General features: G+C 41.4%; 1 protein-coding gene across 2 annotated transcripts; it reads right to left on the reverse strand.

Moving 5' to 3' along the window:
* Positions 1-74: 74 nt before the first annotated feature.
* sstr2a (somatostatin receptor 2a) lies at positions 75-6474 on the reverse strand. Of its 2 annotated transcripts, XM_036573341.1 has the most exons (3): positions 6125-6474; positions 5096-5366; positions 75-2371 (listed from the first exon to the last, which is right to left on the reverse strand). In XM_036573341.1, the coding sequence occupies exon 3, from the start codon at positions 2304-2306 to the stop codon at positions 1164-1166; it is 1143 nt and encodes a 380-aa protein (XP_036429234.1). In that variant the 5' UTR covers positions 2307-2371; positions 5096-5366; positions 6125-6474; the 3' UTR covers positions 75-1163. The 2 variants fall into 2 exon arrangements, with proteins under 2 accessions (XP_036429234.1, XP_036429232.1); XM_036573339.1 differs by lacking the exon at positions 5096-5366 and having other exon boundaries at positions 6125-6456.
* Positions 6475-18505: the final 12031 nt, after the last annotated feature.

The raw sequence follows: 18505 nt of genomic DNA on the forward strand, positions 1-18505 counted from the left end.
GTCGCTAAATGCTCCTCCTCAGACATGCTAGCCTGCCGCTTTATGTTAAAGTGGCTAAACCATTAATGCAAACATGGTTTTCAGAATATATTTTTTTTTCACACAAGCAATCATTCATATTTTATCAGTTCTCAAACATCTATGTCTGCACTGAACATCTTCTCACACCATTTTCGAATCTTAAAATGTTTTAAAATGTTCTCCTCTGTGTGGTTTTGAATTTTCCTATATGATACTGAATGTTTTAGCACAGATGCTACCAAGTAGCTTGAGCCAAAAGTATGAAGAAAACAGCAACAGTAACCCTTTAAAATCTCAGTCTTACTACACACTAACGCTTATTATTCATATACAGGGACTTCAATGCAAACTGGCTGAGCTATTCTTTACAGAAGTGTGTAATAAAGCTTTGCGACCGGCCCCGGCCATTTAAGAGGTTATCCACAGGGTCAGAATTTTGCAAATGGTCAATTCTCAGGTTTGGTTGCTGAAACCTTTTGCTACTAATATGCCAAGTGAACTCTTGTTGGCTTGAACTACGATAGTCCTGATGGTACTTTCCAATTCATAATGTTTGATGGTCAGTGAAAACACAATGGAGCATGGACGTCAGAAAAGGCTGGTTCTCAGAGGACACTCACTGTGGCGCATCATTTCAGAGAGCAAATGTCTGTTTACCTTATGAGGACAATGACCTTTTCAGCAGTGGACAAAATTTAAGAGTTTTGGCAACAGCAGACAGATAAACAAAGCAAACAAACGCAGTTATCTACAGTAAAGTCACATTCTCAGTGTATCACCACGTTTAAAAGTCCTGCCAGAAGAAAAGCAGATAGAGCTTAGCGTGATAACTTGTCTGAGGCTTATATTGACTGTGACTTCAACAGGCAGGTGTCTGACTGACGAAATCCATCCTCAGAGCGAACACCATCCCCCTTCTTAGTCAATAAAGGAGACCCGAATGGACTTTGGGCATGAAATGAGGCAATTCTCCATGAGATTACTGTCGACATGTTATTGTTCCTCACGCATGAGAAACTCCAAGAAGTTCTTTCCGTGCATTTTATTGGACCTGTCTGTTCTCTACCAAGGCATCCCAGCAGATCTACAGTGATCTACAAAGCTGTGACCATCAGTTTGAAGGTCAGGGTTCCAAAGCATTCCTAGATGCTGGTCTGCAGATCACCGTTGAGCAGGGCAGCATTGTGAGTCTCCGTCATGACATCATTGACCATCCGCGTCCGGTCCTGGCGGCTGTCGCTGCGCTCAATCTCATCCAGGCCGCCCACCCTCTTGAGGCAAAGGACATTCTGGAAACTCTTCTTGAAGTTGTCCGACAGGAAGGCGTAGAGAATGGGGTTGGCGCAGCTGTTAGCGTACCCCAGAACCACCACAAAGTCGAAGGTGCTCTTCAGCACCGGCGTGGGGATGAGTGTGCCGGTCACCGCCGCCACGTTGAACATGTAGAAAGGCAGCCAGCAGAGCACGAACACCACCACCACGATGGACACCATGCGCGTCACCTTGCGCTCCGAGCGCTTGCGCTTGCTGGAGGACACCCGCATGCCCGAGGTCTTCACCTTGATGACGATGAGCAGGTAGCACAGGCAGATGACGATCAGCGGCAGGAAGAAGCCCAAGAAGAAGGTGTAGAAGATGAAGGCGGTGTAGTAGGTGTTCTTAGGCTCCGGCCACAGCATAGTGCACGTCCGCGCCTCGTTCTTGTTGGTGTTCAGGCCGCTGAAGATCATAATGGGCAAGTTCACCAGCAGGGACACCCCCCACATGGCCAGGCTGATCATTTTGGCCACCCGCGGCTTGCGCCATTTGGTGGACTTGATCGGGTGCACCACGGCGAGGTACCGGTCGATACTCATCACAGTCAGGAAGAAGATGCTGGTGAACTGGTTCAGCGAGTCCATGGTCAGGACGATGCGGCAGATTGCGGCACCGAAGGGCCAGTGCAGCAGCGCCAGCTGAATTGCGATGAACGGCAGGCTGAGCATGCAGAGAACGTCGGCGACGGACAGGTTTAGGATGTAGATGTTCGTGACGGTCTTCATCTTGGCATAGCGGAGGATCACATACATGACCAGAGCATTCCCGCAGAGTCCGACGGCACACACCACGAAGTACATGAAGGTGATGACCACGGAGCTGGTCTGGTCAAAGGTATGGTGGGTGCCATTGTGAGAGTAATCCTCCAGGCCAAAGTCGGACTCATTCCCGGGGAAGAAGCTGTCGTAGAAGAGGGGCTCCGGGAGGGAAAGGTTAGGGGGCACTGGGAGTAATGTCCACGACTCCATTTTGACTCTATGTCAGTTCGGATTAGCTCTTTCATAAAACAGGAGTTCACACCATCGCATCAGACCTGTGTGCATGTGGAGAGGAAAGAAGATGTTAGTAAATAATAACAAAGATGGCTCTTATTCCCTTTTATCTTTTAACATACTGATACTGTACTGATTTTAACTGAAAACTACTTAAGCTTACAGTTAAATGTTTGTAGTTATGAAGCACTTCGCTTCAGACGGACCTGCTCTAAACTCACACTCCATTTCCCCACTTATACATCATGACTTATACAAGGGTTTCTCAGCCTCCTTCTGGTGGTCCTCAGGCCATACTGAGTACTGAGCAAGTGGTTCGTAGTGGGCTGCCGATGGCACTTCATAACAAAAAATGAATGAAAATGTAACTGACTTAGCCCTGCGATGGACTGGCGACCTGTCCAGGGTGTGTCCTGCCTTCTGCCCAATGACTGCTGGGATAGGCAGAAGGATAAGCGGCTTAGAAAATCCGTGTGTGTGTGTGTGTGTGTGTGTGTGTGTGTGTGTGTGTTTGACTTAGAACTAAAATATTTTTAATAGTAAATTTAATTGTAAAATATAATACGAGCTCTGCACGGTGCTCACAGCAGTATGGACCACTTTTTGGCTGTTGCTACTAGAAACAAAATACACTCAGTCGTCCACTTTAGTCATTGTCCACTTCAGTCATCGCCCACTCTTTAGTGTAAAAGTGTTAAAGAAATGCATTGCAGAAACTTCACAGCCACCACTTCGCCTGATTTCTATAAAACCAGCTAATCTGTTGCTAATTTATGTTCAGCGACTCGTTGCAGATTCATTCATTCATCATTCAACATCTAAGCTGTTTTTCCTCCTGGATCACAGAGTGTGCACCGGAGGCTGTACAGGCCGCTGGTCCATCACAGGGCAGATACACACACACACACTTATCCACATCCAAGGGGGCAATTTAGCATCTCCAATTGGCCTGACTAAATGTGTTTGGACTGTGGGAGGAAACCGGAGACCCCGGAGGAACTACGCCACTCTCTGTCTCTCTCTCTCTCTCTCTCTCTCTCTCTCTCTGTCTTTCTCTCTCTCTCTCTCTCTCTCTCTGTCTTTCTCTCTCTCTCTCTCTCTCTCTCTATATATATATGTATATATACACCATATACAGCACGTTCTCCATCAATCTGAAGAACCATTGCATCATGCAAAAACTATGTAATCAGGCAAATAGTTCTCTGAGTGTTCATGGTTCTATATAGACCTACTACCTTTACTAAAGAACACAGACAACCATCAAGTGTGTGGCTCTGACCGATAGAACCGATGAGCAGAGAGAGGTTGGGGTGGTGAGGTTTACAAACACGTCACAGGAAACTGAAGGTAGAGATGGAAACTTATTGACTGGATAGGATTGGCGATGAAATGTGTTAGTCATGGTCCTCCACCCCAGGCTGTGAAATGCAGGGGTTCCTGTGGGGTCCAGGATTCCCTAATTAACCTCTTGGACCTCCAGAATTCTGATTTTGAGACATTCTGGGGGTCCCTGAAAATAAAGTTACTATGACAAAATCCAGATTCAGTGAAGCTCGTTGTTTATCTGTTTCTCCCACAATCAGCTTCTGTCTCTGGTGTTCTTAACTAACTAGAGCTGCAGCACTGCTCTGCCTCAGGGTGGCGCTGTAGCAGACTGGTTCACCCAGTTGGTCCTTCATAGTCTAGAAACTGTAACTCTGCCCGGATTCCTCTGAAAAACTTTACAGTGAGCTGCAGCAGATCTGTAAATCTGAAAACTCGCCCAGTTTCCCAAGAGTTTGGAGTGAAGAGTGACTGTTCCTCATTTCTCACACTGAAGACAGAAGAGGAGACGAGGAAGATCTCAGTTACTGTGAGGAAGAGCGCAGAACCGCACTAGAACAGAGACTCTACAGAAGAACAGCTGATAAAACAGACATTTTGGTGCTACTGAAGCATCAGCGGCGTTATGGCGAATGTGTGAGCAGCCAGACAACACGGGACCCCCGAATACCAGGGGGGGTTTACACACTGCTCCCCACAGCTTCAGCTGTTCCATAACTCCATTAATACATGAAGGACTTTCTCACCAGCGCTGGATAAACCTGCACCATGACGAGTCAGTACAGCCTCTAACAGCCAGAGCACTGCGCAGAAGAGAAATCAGTGCCGGGCTGGACGTTTGGACCGGTCAGTAGCTCAGATCAGCTTTCTAGAAGGAGACTAATAACACAGTGATAGAGTATCTACAGAACTACACTCTTAAAAAAGATGGTTCTTCAAGGGTTCTTTAGTAAAGATAGTATTTCATATTGAACCATGAACATTCAAAGAACCATTTTCCTGATTAAATGGTTCTCTGCATGGTGAAATGGTTCTTCAGATTGATGGAGAATGTGCGTATATGGTTCTACCAAAATGGTCCTGCACCAAAAAGCAGAACCCTTTTTGTCATGATGTCGAGCTTGTAGCAGCAGAAGGACCATTTTGGTGCTAAGTAGAATCATATATAACCCATTCTCCATCCATCTGAAGAACCATTTCACCATATAAGTGTGCACATAGTTCTTTGAGTGTTCATGGTTCCATATGGAACCACTGTGTTTACTAAAGAACCTTTAAAGAACCATCTTTTTTAACAGTGTAAGCCTATTGTATATGTAGAAATGCTTTCCCAGTTGTGTTCAGACCCTCCTAATAAACAAGCGTCTGATAGCAGAAGCAGAGAAAGGCAGTAAATGTGGAAAATCACTGTTTTGTGGTGAGACTTTGATACTTTGGACCTGCAGGACTTTATCCGGTCCGTCTCCTCGCCTCTCCAGCGGTTTGCCTCAGTGTTGGTTTAATTGATCTGTGTTGAGTAAACGCCCGGAATGCCCTCGCCAGGCGATCGGAGTGAAAAGGTTCAGGCACAGCCGTGTTCTGCACATGTCCTCACCGCACTGTCCACTGGACTGGGGCTAAGCCGCCTCTCTACATGCACTAATGTAGATGGTAGATGATTGTGTAGCATTCAGGGAACATTTGGAGGCTCTAATCAGGTTATTTTGGATGCTAGAATGAAGAAAATTAGGATTTAATTCATTTATATTTGGAAATAATATGTGATAAAATGTTATTACACGATATTTAACTATACACGTGTGGAATCGAATTGAATAAATGTATACAATCAAGGATATACAATTTTAAACGTTTAAAATTAGCTTTAACATTATTAACATTATTAATGTGCCTATTAGTTTCTGTAGCTGACGCTACACTCAGCACAGCGTCACATATCCCACCCGTATTCAGTCAAGCCCCGCCCCTTGCGCGCTGTGATTGGCTGTTTTCTGGCGCACTGCGCGCGAACGTGAACTCCCAGCCAATCGCAGCGCAGGGCGTCTGAAAACGGGTGTGAAAAAAATGAACGGATCATCTGCTGCGCCTCTTATTATTTTAGAGAAATAAACAAAACAAGCCTCGTTAAATTATGACATATATATGCAAAGACAAACAGATTTACATATGATTTGCATAAGTTTGCGTTTTACATCCCACTATTATAAATGGAATAATTAGACTAGTTATTAAGACACATTATGCTACAATAATATTACATATTGACCCAAAACTTTCCAAACTTCTATTTTAAGATATTGTTTACATTTTTAATCCATTATTTTTGTTCTGCAAAGTCATTAAATCGCATTAAGTAATTAAGTTTGAACTGCGCCTCAAAACCTCATTGATCACTGATATCACATATAACATCTGCGCGATCAAAGCTCGTTACAGCAGAAAAAAGCACTGTAACAGGTTATTGTTACCTTATCGATCATCATCAGCGGTTCCACTCAGGAGGTTCATCAATATAATCCCCCATTGATCATGAAGATCCACGCGCAGCGGGCATCTCCACCTGCCCTCTGTCCACCTGCTCCTCTGCTCTGTAGATCTCTGCCCGCTGTTTTGCCGACGGAAAAGCGACGTTCGGTCCAGTACAGCCCTCCTCAGTCCGGTTTCTGGTGACCGCTGACGCGTCCGAACGCCATCCTGACTGTCCACGGTTTGAATGCGCCTCGCGCTCGCGCTGCCGCACGGTGTGGCCCGCGCTGCAGCTCTCAGCTCTGCGTGCAGATGGAGCTCGAGCTCTCGCAGCTCTCCAGCACGCGCTGAGGCTGCTTGATGAAACCTGCACTGCTCCAAAGGCAGAGCCACTTTTATTCCGTCCCCGTGTCCCGTGTGGTCTCAGGCACAGATAAGGAGCCCTGACACGCGGGGTTGGGGTGTGGGGGGGGGCTCTATCATTCATCAGACGAGTCCCAGCTGAGCCCTTGAACGTGGGATTGAAATAAACGCAGACACAGTGTGGGAAGAAGACCCTCACGATGACCAGAGCTCATCTCTGAGCTGTGTGGAGATGCAGGAGGTGCTGCGGTACTGAAGTCTGGAGAAAGTGCTGTTACTCCAAACATGAGCACCGTCCACCCTCAGAGCGGATCGTTCCTGAAGAGTGACCGTGCTGGAGAGGGCTAGTGCTGGGCAACATGGACACAATTCAATATCACATTTTCCCAAATATATCAATACTCAATGACGTACAGCATTAATACAGTTAATGACCTCATCACGCGTTAAAAGGTTCATATCAAGAAAAACATGGGAGCTAATTATGTATGGAAACTGAACTGAACCACAACAGCAGCCAGTTTGAAATTCGTTGTTTTTGTGATGTCATGAAAAAGCAATGGCTTTAATAGATCTGCCCTCACGCTGAAGCTCAGAGCCCAAACTCAAAGATGAAAACCAGACTTAAAGGTAAAACTATGGAGCTCTGCTGGTGAAATCCCATATAAATAAAAATAATGTGTGGCCACACTGTATTAACGTATGGGAACAGGATCCTAACGCGTGGCCATGACTTAGCAAGGCATGGGAACCAGATAATTCTGTCACAGCCACAACTTAGTAAGGCATGGGAATGAGATCATGCCTTATTAAGCTGTGGTCAAGGCTTAATTATCTCGTTCCCACACTTTACTAAGCTGTGGCCACACATTATTTTTATTTATATGGGATGTCACCAGCAGGGCTCCATATTAAACAGACTTAAAGGTAAAACCTAAACTCAAGGATATAAACTAGACTTAAAGATAAAACTAGACTTAAAGATAAAGCATAGATTCAAAGATGAAACTTATAGTGAAAACTGAAATTTATATCTGATAAATATTGTTGTGTCGTTAGTGTATCTCTGTGCTGTGTGCCGTGATGTCGCCGTCAACACTGAGATCCTTCGCCTTTAACTGTAAAGCTATCAGTCAGAGACGCAGCAGAGTTTACAGAGTTAAAGGGGAGCGTCTGATAGAGCTGCAGTAACCTTGATAGAAGGTAAACTGCACTAAAACATAAACAAACAGTGCCCAAGAACATTCACTGAAGCACATTATTAAAACCAGGTTTATGAATAATTTAAATAAGAATTTCACTTGTTATCCCATATTATTAACCAGTTAAGATGTAAACAGAGCGGTTCAGAGTGGTTTGGTGTGAAACGCTCTGTTCTAGAGAAACTTACCGAGTCAGAACTGTTCACAGTGGTGGTGATAGGAACCAGACGTCCACCTCTAAAAGCTCCCTCACAGAAAGTTCCTACAGTAAATGGTTATGAATTCACTGCCTGATGACTGAGACACTGTTTTATGATAGTTTAGAGAACTTAAACTCCATTCATGGTGGAGGGATACATGCAGGGCGCTGTGAGGCAAAATAGTCCCCAAAGAAAACTTATTATTTCAGATTTTCCACTATTTTCCATCATCAACATTCCATATAAACTCAGAAGACTCGTGTAGGTTCACTGGTGGTTCTGGATAGTAAATAAAATGGCTATATTTGTGTTGTAGTCATGGCTATTTCACCATAAAGGGTTCTGCTATTGTTATGATCATCAAACATCAAACTAAAGAACCATTTCACCATGCAGTGAACCACGTAAGCATGCAAGTGGTATATTGAGTGTTCATGGTTTTAAACATAACCTTTGTCTTTACTAAAGAACCTTTGAAGAACCGTGTTTTTTGAGAGTGTAGATATCATCCAGTCAGCCTGCTTTATCTGATCAATACTTCATTACGTTAAATCAGGAGCCGCTGATGGAGTTTAATAATCTGTGTGATGCTGGAGGACAAATCTGGAACCAAACCTGAGTCCTTCAGACTCTCAGTGGAGATAGAAAGGGCTTCATTCAAGATGAGAAATTCCAGCTTGTTTTTACTGCTTTGACGTTTCTCGCTGTTTTATGTATTTATGTTTATGTTTATTGCCTGTTTATTATGATTCCACTTGACTGGGAGTGAATGAAGGAGTAAATAGGGGGAGGAGGAGAGGAGTGTCGTGTGAGATGATGGATTCTGTCGTGGGGAAGCAGGAGAACAGAAAGCGACAGGCTTTAATGAAAGTGGATGTGCTGCTCGGGGCTTCAGCAGAAACGCATCCGAATTATCCGAATCCATCTATAATGCAGGAGACGCCACTGGGGCCTCTGATGGTTTTACACAGACACAGAATTAAGGACTGCATGGTGCTGACTGACTAACACAGCTTCAGAGTAGGGATTATTCTGGGATTATTTGGAATCCAGACATGTTTTCAGGAGTTTATACAGCAAGAACATCAGTCAGGGTCGTTACTGATGATAGTCCATTAAGCGTTAGCAGAAGTGTCCTTGGTTTCCAGCTATTATGGCTGAGGAGCTAAATTTAATATTTGGGTAACAATGCTGTACATTACACACCAAAACTTAAACCTACACTTTATTCCCAGTTTACAGTACAGGGTGATTCAAAAAGATTGATCTGATTTCAAAATGATTGATTTCACTTGTAAATCATTACAGATCAATGCAGTGAACTGTAAATGGTTTAATGAGCATAAAGTTTATTATGTAATTGTACAAGGTCTCAGTCTGAACCTCCTCCAGCTGTATCGACATCATCAACACCATAGTCAAACTCATCCCATACTGGATTGAGCGTGTCGGGTGTCGCTGCACTCACGGCTCTTTCAGTGCGATTTCGGAGATCATCCAGTGTTGTGGAACCAACGCCGAATGCTCTGAGCTGTTGGAGCTTCACTGACCACGAAAATCACACTGCACAGTTATGACGGATTCACTCTTATTGAAGTGGAGAACACAGAACTCTTTCTGCTCAGGGGTCTCATCTCCTCTCAGACTGAAGGGAGCCCATCTTCCACTGACAGTCAGACACTCTATGACCCCCTCTTTCAATTGGATTGTGATTGGTTCCTTGGTGCCTCACGGTTGTGCAAATATGGTGCTTTGAAATCAGATGAATCTTTTTGAATCATCCTGTGTTTTGGGAACAACATGAAGTTAGAATGCTAAAAAAAATATGGAAGTAATATTGAAAATATTGAGCTATGAATTTCTGTTCATTGGAATTTGCTGTCACTATGCACAGCTGTTTCATCAGTGAGATTTGGTTATTGTTTTTCAAATATGAGGCATTGTGGGAGATCCTTTTCAAGGCTGTACAGATTTATCACAATCATGAAATCACTTACGGCTCCATTTATCATCTAAACCATTTTCTTTTCTACAGCTTCACACACACTAGTGATCTTATGTTTGTGTGCAGCTGCTCAGCCATGGAAGCCCATTTCTTGAAGCTCCTGATGTGCAGTTCTTTTGCTGTGATGTTGCTTCCAGTGTCCAGAACTCTTTAGTGATTCAACAGAGGATAGACACTGTGTGCTTCAGCACTCGGCGGCCCCACATCAGTGTCTGAACCAAAAAAATAACTTTAAAAGAGAAGCAAAAAACATTTTTAACTTTTAATGCAAGTTGAAGGAGAATTCATTTATTCTAAGTAATTCCAAGTATTCCTTGAAGTGAAGCTCCGGCTGCCCAAACCGCACATTCCTGGACTGGATGTCTGAAACAGGTGAACACAACCACAATGGAGCTGAGCTTTTCCAAGAACCATACTTCTAAGCCAAGAACCTGTTTAGGAGCCCTCAGACGATTTTATTAGTTATGATAAAGAGAGCACAACACCTGCTTTACTGAACTCTGTATAACCCAGATGTTCTGAGCTCCACAGCTGCTCATATTCAATATATCCAGGCCGAGGTTTCGTTAGAGAGCGAGTGCAGGCCGGCGCTGGGAGCCCGGCGCTCTGTATGAAGATGAATTTCTGAGTTTGTGAATAACACTTTGAGGAAAACCTTCAATTCCTTTCACATCACTCCTCTGGAATCCATGTCTCTTTCAGCTCCGCTTCTCCCTGTTCTTTCTTCGTGATAAACCCAAACGCAGCGGCGTCTGCTCCGCATGCAGCGCACGGTGTCTGAATATGAGGAGACCTGCTGTACATGGAGCATTCTTCTTAAACTGCACTGCTACAGCCAAAAATAAACGGACGTCCAGCTTATGTGTCTCAGAACACGACGTCTTCCTCTCGGCCTTCTTTAATAAGGACATGTGAAGGACGTTTTCCTGAGTCTGACATCATTTTAAAGGAATTAAAAACACAAGCACTGCTCACTGCTGCTCATCTCACTCTGACTGGACTCACGTGATGCTGGTTGTCATGGTAATGTTTACTCTAAGTGGTTCTCTACTCATGCGCATCATTTTGGATCTGATTACTTGTAGTGAGCATGTAAACAGAGATTCTCCATCAGACTGTTGAGTAGAGTGAGAATAAACACTTCAGTCTGAATCTGTAATCAGAATGTATTCAATGGGATTGGCATGTAAACACAGCTGGTGAGTCAAACTGACCCCAAAGGTAAGAGGAGGGTCACTGCTCAGTGATGATGCGGCTTTTCTAACTTCAGCTATCATGGTTAGCCTAGCCGCGCTGCTGCAGGCGTCTCAGTTGCGTCCTAAGGCACTTGTTTCGTAGTCGTGTTACTAATGAAATAATATACAGTGAGACACATTGGAAGACTCTAAGCTGCCAGTTTATTAGGAACACCTGTCTTGTACCACTCACTTTACATTTTATCTTGTAAACATAGACGCTAGGTTGCTAGGCTAAAGGCAGAGACGTAAATATAGCACCAAGAGACAAACATTTCTACAGTGTCAACTTCTTCAGTTCAATTTTTTTCATTTACAGTCCTACATGTGAGAGATCAACCTTCACGTTAACTTTAAACAGTGAGTGCGTTTACATGCACTTAATAATCCAATCATAATCAGATTTCTGCAGTTATCCAATTATTCAGTTGGTCATGTAAACACCATACTATGAACTAGAAATCCGATTAAGAAATCTGATAAAGAGGTTGGATTTTAGCTCAGTAATCAGATTTCTCAGTGCATGTATCTCTTACTCTGATTTCTTTCTGTATTTCTCAGTCTGATCATGTGTGAAAACAGATGGTGGTACCAGAAATAAGCGAGCAGCGTCGCCGCAAGATGCAGCAAAACACTTTTGGAGCGATGCTGAAACCAAACACAAAATTAAGGATTTAAATATTCTTTATCGTCTAGATGATGTATGCTCGTATTTTCAGGTAAAGTGGTGCCATGTTCAAAAAAAAAAAAGCTGTGGCATGAAGTTTGAGTTTTATGTTATGTTTACGCCACGACTTCTTCTGTGAGTTTATTGGCTGGTGGCAAAACAGAAATCTGATTACTGCCTAACTCACATAGACCCATAGTTCAGGCTGTACGACTATCTTACGAATTCAGGCTGGGTGAGGTTATACATGATACAGCAGGTGTAACCTAATGCTAAACCCATAGAAAGCTTAGTAACAACCTGGGACACCCCCCAACTCAGGCAGTGCACTGAGTGTCTGTAGAATATTCAACAGAGGAAATATGTAAAGCTTCCTCTAAGCCTGTTGAGTGATGAGCTGCTGCTGTTTATTGTATAGCTTCCTGTCCTCTGAACGTATTTATTTATGCGGTGGAGACGAGGGGTGATCGTCCCACCGTTCTCTCACGAGAACGACTCGGCCTGACAGTGACGGATCCCCCATCCCCGTGAGAGAAGATGTTTTAAGCAGCAGTGTAGAAGTCTTTGTGATAAGTTATCTGTGTGAGAGTCTGCGCTGGTCCTGGAATAGTTTTCTGTCCGTTCTCATTCAGAGCTAATCTGAGCTCAGACTCTGTGGTTAATGTCAGCGGTTTACATGTTGACTGTCATAAGCTGCTGGGATCTAGTTTTCCCATAACGTTTCAAACATGCAGCATTCAGTTAAACAGAGACTCCATCATTTTTCATCCTAATCAGGGCTGTACGATGTGGCGATACATTGCACGTGCTGGGAGAGAGGAATCCTGCGCGAGTACAAGAACGATCCCAGTTACAAACATGCAGGACCTTTTTAGGCTGGTGACACTTTCATGCTTGAGACCTAAATGAAACTAAATGGAAGTTGAATTGTATAATGTAAAGCAACTCAGCTGAAACCTAGCCGCAACCACTGCGACTATCTCAAATTCGTGAAATGAGTTTCATGAAACAACCAGTCAAAATGCTGATAACACAAAGCATGATACTTAAAACTGCTCACTTCACTGGATCAGTGACCAAGGAAATGAAACAGATTTACTTGGTGGGTGAAAATGAGACCCCCTCCTCCATCAGTTCATTTCAAATCAAGGCTGCTTTATGGGCAAATAATGGTACACTGTTTGATATTTTTAATAAAAAAAAATCTAATATTGGAGAGCTGAATATATTAGAGTCCAGAAAAACACCCTAAACCCATCATCAGGAGGGGATTTCCCTCTACAAATATACATATCATATATATTATATATAATTATATATTATAATATGATCAACAAAATTGCTTGGAAAAAATTCTGGTTCCCTTTACTTACATTAAAAGTAAAGTAAAGTTACTGTTTTATATCAACTAGATATCATGAATACAAGCTATAAATTTGGCTAAACAGTGGAGCATTTTGATTGTTTTTTCTCTGACGTCACTAAACAGTTGTCTTTTTAAAACTCATCCTCAGTCCTTCTGCTTTGAATTTACACTGAAATTATGTTGCAGGCAACTCACCACATGCAGCTATCTGTGTGAGAGTTTCACCGTGTAAAGCCAGCCTGTATGTGGTGTGGATCAGGGCTGCACAACTCCCAGCTGCTCCAACACATCTGATTACCCTCATCTGTTAATTGCCAGGTTTAGTGGGTGTGTTTGATCAGGAGAACCACAAAACTTTGCTGGACGCCCTCCAGGACCAGAGTTGTGCACCCCTGATCATATACAGGCTGATGAAGTGCTACTTAACTGAAATATGATCAAACAACCCCTAGAATTCCACTCAAAGCAGTTAAAGCTTTTCCTTCCCACCTTCCACAGACATCATCAGGAGGGGGATTTCTCTGTAAAACAGAACCTCACTCTACAGACACTGCAGGAGGAGAGTGCCCACATGAAAAACCAACATATTCATCAAGTATTCATCAAATATAATTTACACTGTTTGAAAATGGCCATTATGTATTTATTAAATATATCTTTAAAGCGCAGTTATTAGTATTAGATATTATCTGTATTAGTTATTATCAGTATTAGTTATTATGTGTATTAGTTATTATCTGTATTAGTTATTATCAGTATTAGTTATTATGTGTATTAGTTATTATCAGTATTAGTTATTATCAGTATTAGTTATTATGTGTATTAGTTATTATCAGTATTAGTTATTATCTGTATTAGTTATTATCAGTATTAGTTATTATCTGTATTAGTTATTATCAGTATTAGTTATTATCAGTATTAGTTATTATCTGTGTTCAGTTGAGTGTAATGAAGGTTCCAGATGTAACTAAACGTTCTTCTGTGATCTGCACTGTACTTTACATTAACCATGTACGTCTGCAGTCAGACTCTCACACACAATGTATTTCACATAAACAAGATATCAGATCATAACTGCATTTTCACAGAGTATCAATACCCACAACACTCGCTTCTGTCCTGTTAAAGGATCATTAGATCAGATTTAAAATGAAGATACTGGAACACAAATTCATCTCTAAAGGTATCAGACAGTGAAGAGCATCAGACAGGATTCTGGATATTTTCATACATTTTCAGATGGATTTAATAAACACATTTACATAGTTATTTCTGTTTGGAACATTTCTATGTGTAATATTTCCCCATACATTTTAAAATAAATGTGTTTTAAAATATACTATATTAATAATATTAATATGGCAAAATATTCTGAAATATATTTTAGTGTTTGGAATGTATTTCAGCATCGACTGCAGTGAATTTTAAAAGTATTTCTAATATATAAAAATGTCCATATATATTTTTCCGTATAAGTGGGCAGGTCCACTCAGAAAGTTCCTTTAATGTACTGATTGACCCTGTGTTTATTTTTGTAGCTGCTTGTTTGATTGTATTTGATCTGTGATCTGACGGCGAGTCTGAGTCTCTCATTTAAGCTCAGCTGCATTATAAACTGCTGAACACACAGCAGATTTTGATGGTCAGATTCCAGACGTCTGTGTTTTATGGGTCTCTTCCTCTGAGCTCTCCTCATTAGAGCGGCCCAACGACATCTGAATTACGGTTAATGCACCACTAAATGTCACGTCAGCGTTTATGGGTTTACACTACGGTGACGTTTGGCTGAAAAGTGGAAACTGAAACGGAGGCTGTAAAAATTCTTCCCTTCCGAATGAGCTTAGATTCTGGATCGGACTCCGCTCTGTTAGCTCATTAGTTAGAGACGCTGTAGTTCAGCACTCAGAACAGTGAGCGTCACACGCGCTGCGCTCCCCTCCGACGGTTTACTCTGTAACACTGTGACGCTCGTTTCTCTGACGGCATTAAACAGATTCTTTGAAAGGCCACAATGTGGAGAATTCACCTTCCCTGCTTCTGTCGAGTTTGGTGCAGCGTGTAAGCGTAAGAGTTTCAAACGGTCCGTTACAAAATGAAACAGCCCACTTTGAATGAATTGTTTTTGTGATGTTACAAAAAAAGAGTTAATTTGCATATATCTGCTTATTCAGCTACAGCAGTTTAGCCCCGCCCATTTACCCTACAGCAGTTTAGCCCCACCCGTTCAGCCTACAGCAGTTTAGCTCCACCCATTCAGCTACAGCAGTTTAGCCCCGCCTGTTCAGCCTACAGCAGTTTAGCCCCACCCATTTCGCCTACAGTAGTTTAGTCCCGCCCATTCAGCCTACAGCAGTTTAGCCCCGCCCATTCAGTCTACAGCAGTTTAGCTCCACCCATTCAGCCTACAGCAGTTTAGCCCCGCCCATTCAGTCTACTGCAGTTTAGCCCCACCCATTCAGCCTACAGCTTTTTAGCCCCACTCATTAGCTCCACCCATTCATGATGAATTTTTGAGAAAGTGTTTTCAGAGCAGAGCTTATTTGCATATGTCAGTCTTAAAGGCACAGTAACAACAATAGCTTGTTTAAGTCTGTTTTAAGGCATAAAGCGAAGTTGTAAAGTGATTCTAGAAGTAAAATTGTTTACGCTTTTTATTACATAAACTGCTTTAAATGTTATTAGTGGTCCTCGGGAAGAAAAATAGAGAATGTGTGTCTTTAAAGTGACTACATGGTGCAAATATCATAGGTAGGCATGGTTGGTATTAAAAGCTTCAAAGTAAATCTAACAGGTGAGCACAGAACATGAAAACTACATTTGTTCACCACACAATGCTTACATTTTAAACGTTTATAGTTTGTGTTTAATATAAATATACACCAGTGTTCAGAAGTGTGGAATCAATGTCTTTATAATATAAATCTGATCAACTTCACAGCTTTCAGAGAATCAGGACACAGAATAAAATGAAAAAATGTTAAATGTGTCCAGAGCATGATTCAGTACATCAGTACTAAACTACACAGAGAAAACTAAAAATACATTTATATTCAAGACACACCTAAATTATGCTCTTCTGAATGTTTTAAATGATGTTTTATGAATAAACATGTCTTAACACACTAAAGCACACTTTATTATCAGCAACTTAAGTGTATTATTTCGCTGTACATTATAAAGCTGTGTGTCATGTTATTATAAAATCCAAGTTGGAGTTAAATTAAACTTAAGTTTTCAGAAAGATTTCTACTTATTTCCACTCATTCTGATATTAATTCATTTATCATTTTGCCAAGTTTTTTTCTATTTGCTGGTTTTGCTGATAAATTTTATGCTACTAAATTTTTTCTTTGGCTTCTGATTTTTTGGCACTTTTTAACATGTCACTCCAAATCAATAGAGAGTGCAGGTGAACACCCTCTTCCAAGCCCCGCCCCCTGTTAAAAAGTCCCAAAAGTCCGAAGCAAAAGAAAAAACTCAGAAGCATAAATTACATTTATATCAGAATGAATAACACTGAATGGAAATCTTTTATGAAAAATTAACTCTGATTATTTGCATTTGGCCTTCCGCCCAATGACAGCTGGGATAGGCTCCAGCACCCCACCATGACCCAGAAGGATAAGCGGTTTAGATGATGTATGTATGTATGTATGTATTTGCATTTGCAACATATTTAGACATTTTCATACTTAATACTTTCCTTGTGGATTTTATCATTTTATTTGAAACTTTTGGCACAAAATGAACTCGCACAGCCAAACTGCACACCTGCTTCATCACAGAAAAGTGTCTTTAAAAGTACTTTTTACTACATTTTAGTTACAATCCAACTCATACTAGCATGTACAGTAGTGTTTGTGTCTTAACAGAGCTGAGGTTTAGAAGAGAGCAGCACTGGAGGGCATAAAAGATGGATTTTAACATTTAGATGATTTAAAATATATAAATTGTGCTTAGTTTTTTCCAAAATTAATAGATTTAAGTGTAAAAGCACTGCACACATTATTTATGTGCTGAATGTATTTAACTGTGTTTAGTGTTTGTGGAATATAATTTAGCATAACAGTATAATTCATGCATTTTAATTGCATTGTGACTCAATAAGTAGCACTGATGTGTATCAGAACCTCCAGTTACATATTTATGATTTGTTCTAAGTGTTTTAACAGTTGTGTCCTAAATCCTTTTAAGTACTTAAATTGTTTGAAAAAACACTCCAAAGCACAGCTGAATGCATTTAATATGTATTTAATCACAATTGAAATACATTTATCATACGTTGTTTCAAAATAACATTGTATTAAAGTATATTTAAAATGTGAACGTTACAAATATGTAAAAATATGTACTTTTCCATATTAAATACACCTTTAAAAACATTTTTTCTACTACAGTGTCAGAGCTGCAGACTGTAATCAAGATAAAATACAATGATTATCCAGAATTCATCATATTTCAGAAGCGCAGATCAAACCTCAAGGTGGATATTTCAAACAAAATGGATGCAAACAGGTCATTATAGCACATTACATAATGTGGTGTTTAGAATTAGGAGTTATAATGGTTATTATGTGTATAAAACAGTGAATATCGTCGATATGGCCGGTTATTCCTCACTTCAGTATGAAAACAAACCCTGCGTAGATCATTTGTAGTAATTGGTCACACATGGCGGAGCAGCGCGCCAGCGTTCCTCAGAGCCTCTAAGCGGGTTCTAAACTAACTCCTCATGTTCTGCATTCTTCAGTCCAACAGTCCAGCGAGAATCCCACCTCGTGGAAACAATTCCAGGTAGAACACCATGGTAACCGTGACATCATCCTGACTTCAGCAGCGCTGGTCTCGGAGGAGGACACGTTAACAGAGCCAGCGACCTGCAGAGCCTCCATCCTCACGTTCCTCCCCCACACTCAGACATACGAGACACCAGAGGTCCTTAAAAGTGTTGTGCGTTAAGTGGATCCAGCAGTGTTAAGTAGCTTTAAAGACACTTGATTAACATAAACTTGTGACAGTGATTTGAGTAAAGTCTAATTAACTGCACTGATTATTGAATTATTTAACCTGTGTTAAGTACACACTTAAAAAAGACGGTTCTTCAAAGGTTCTTTAGTGAAGAAAATGGTACTACATAGAACCATTAACACTCAAACAACCTTTTACATAATTAAATGGTTCTCTGCATGGTCAAATGGTTCTTCAGACTGATGGAGAATGTGTGTATATAGTTCTATATAGCACCAAAAAGGGTTCTTCTACTGTTGCAAGCTTAACATCATAACAATAGCAAAACCCTTTTTCATGCTATGTAAAACCCTTCAAAATGGTTCTATGTAGAACCA

This window comes from Colossoma macropomum, unplaced genomic scaffold (genome assembly GCF_904425465.1).
Source record: "Colossoma macropomum unplaced genomic scaffold, Colossoma_macropomum, whole genome shotgun sequence".
Classification (NCBI taxonomy): Eukaryota; Metazoa; Chordata; class Actinopteri; order Characiformes; family Serrasalmidae; genus Colossoma; species Colossoma macropomum.

Excerpts from the sequence above, each read along its gene's own strand:
- sstr2a (XM_036573341.1), bottom strand. The coding sequence starts at position 2,306 with ATGGAGTCGTGGACATTACTCCCAGTGCCCCCTAACCTTTCCCTCCCG.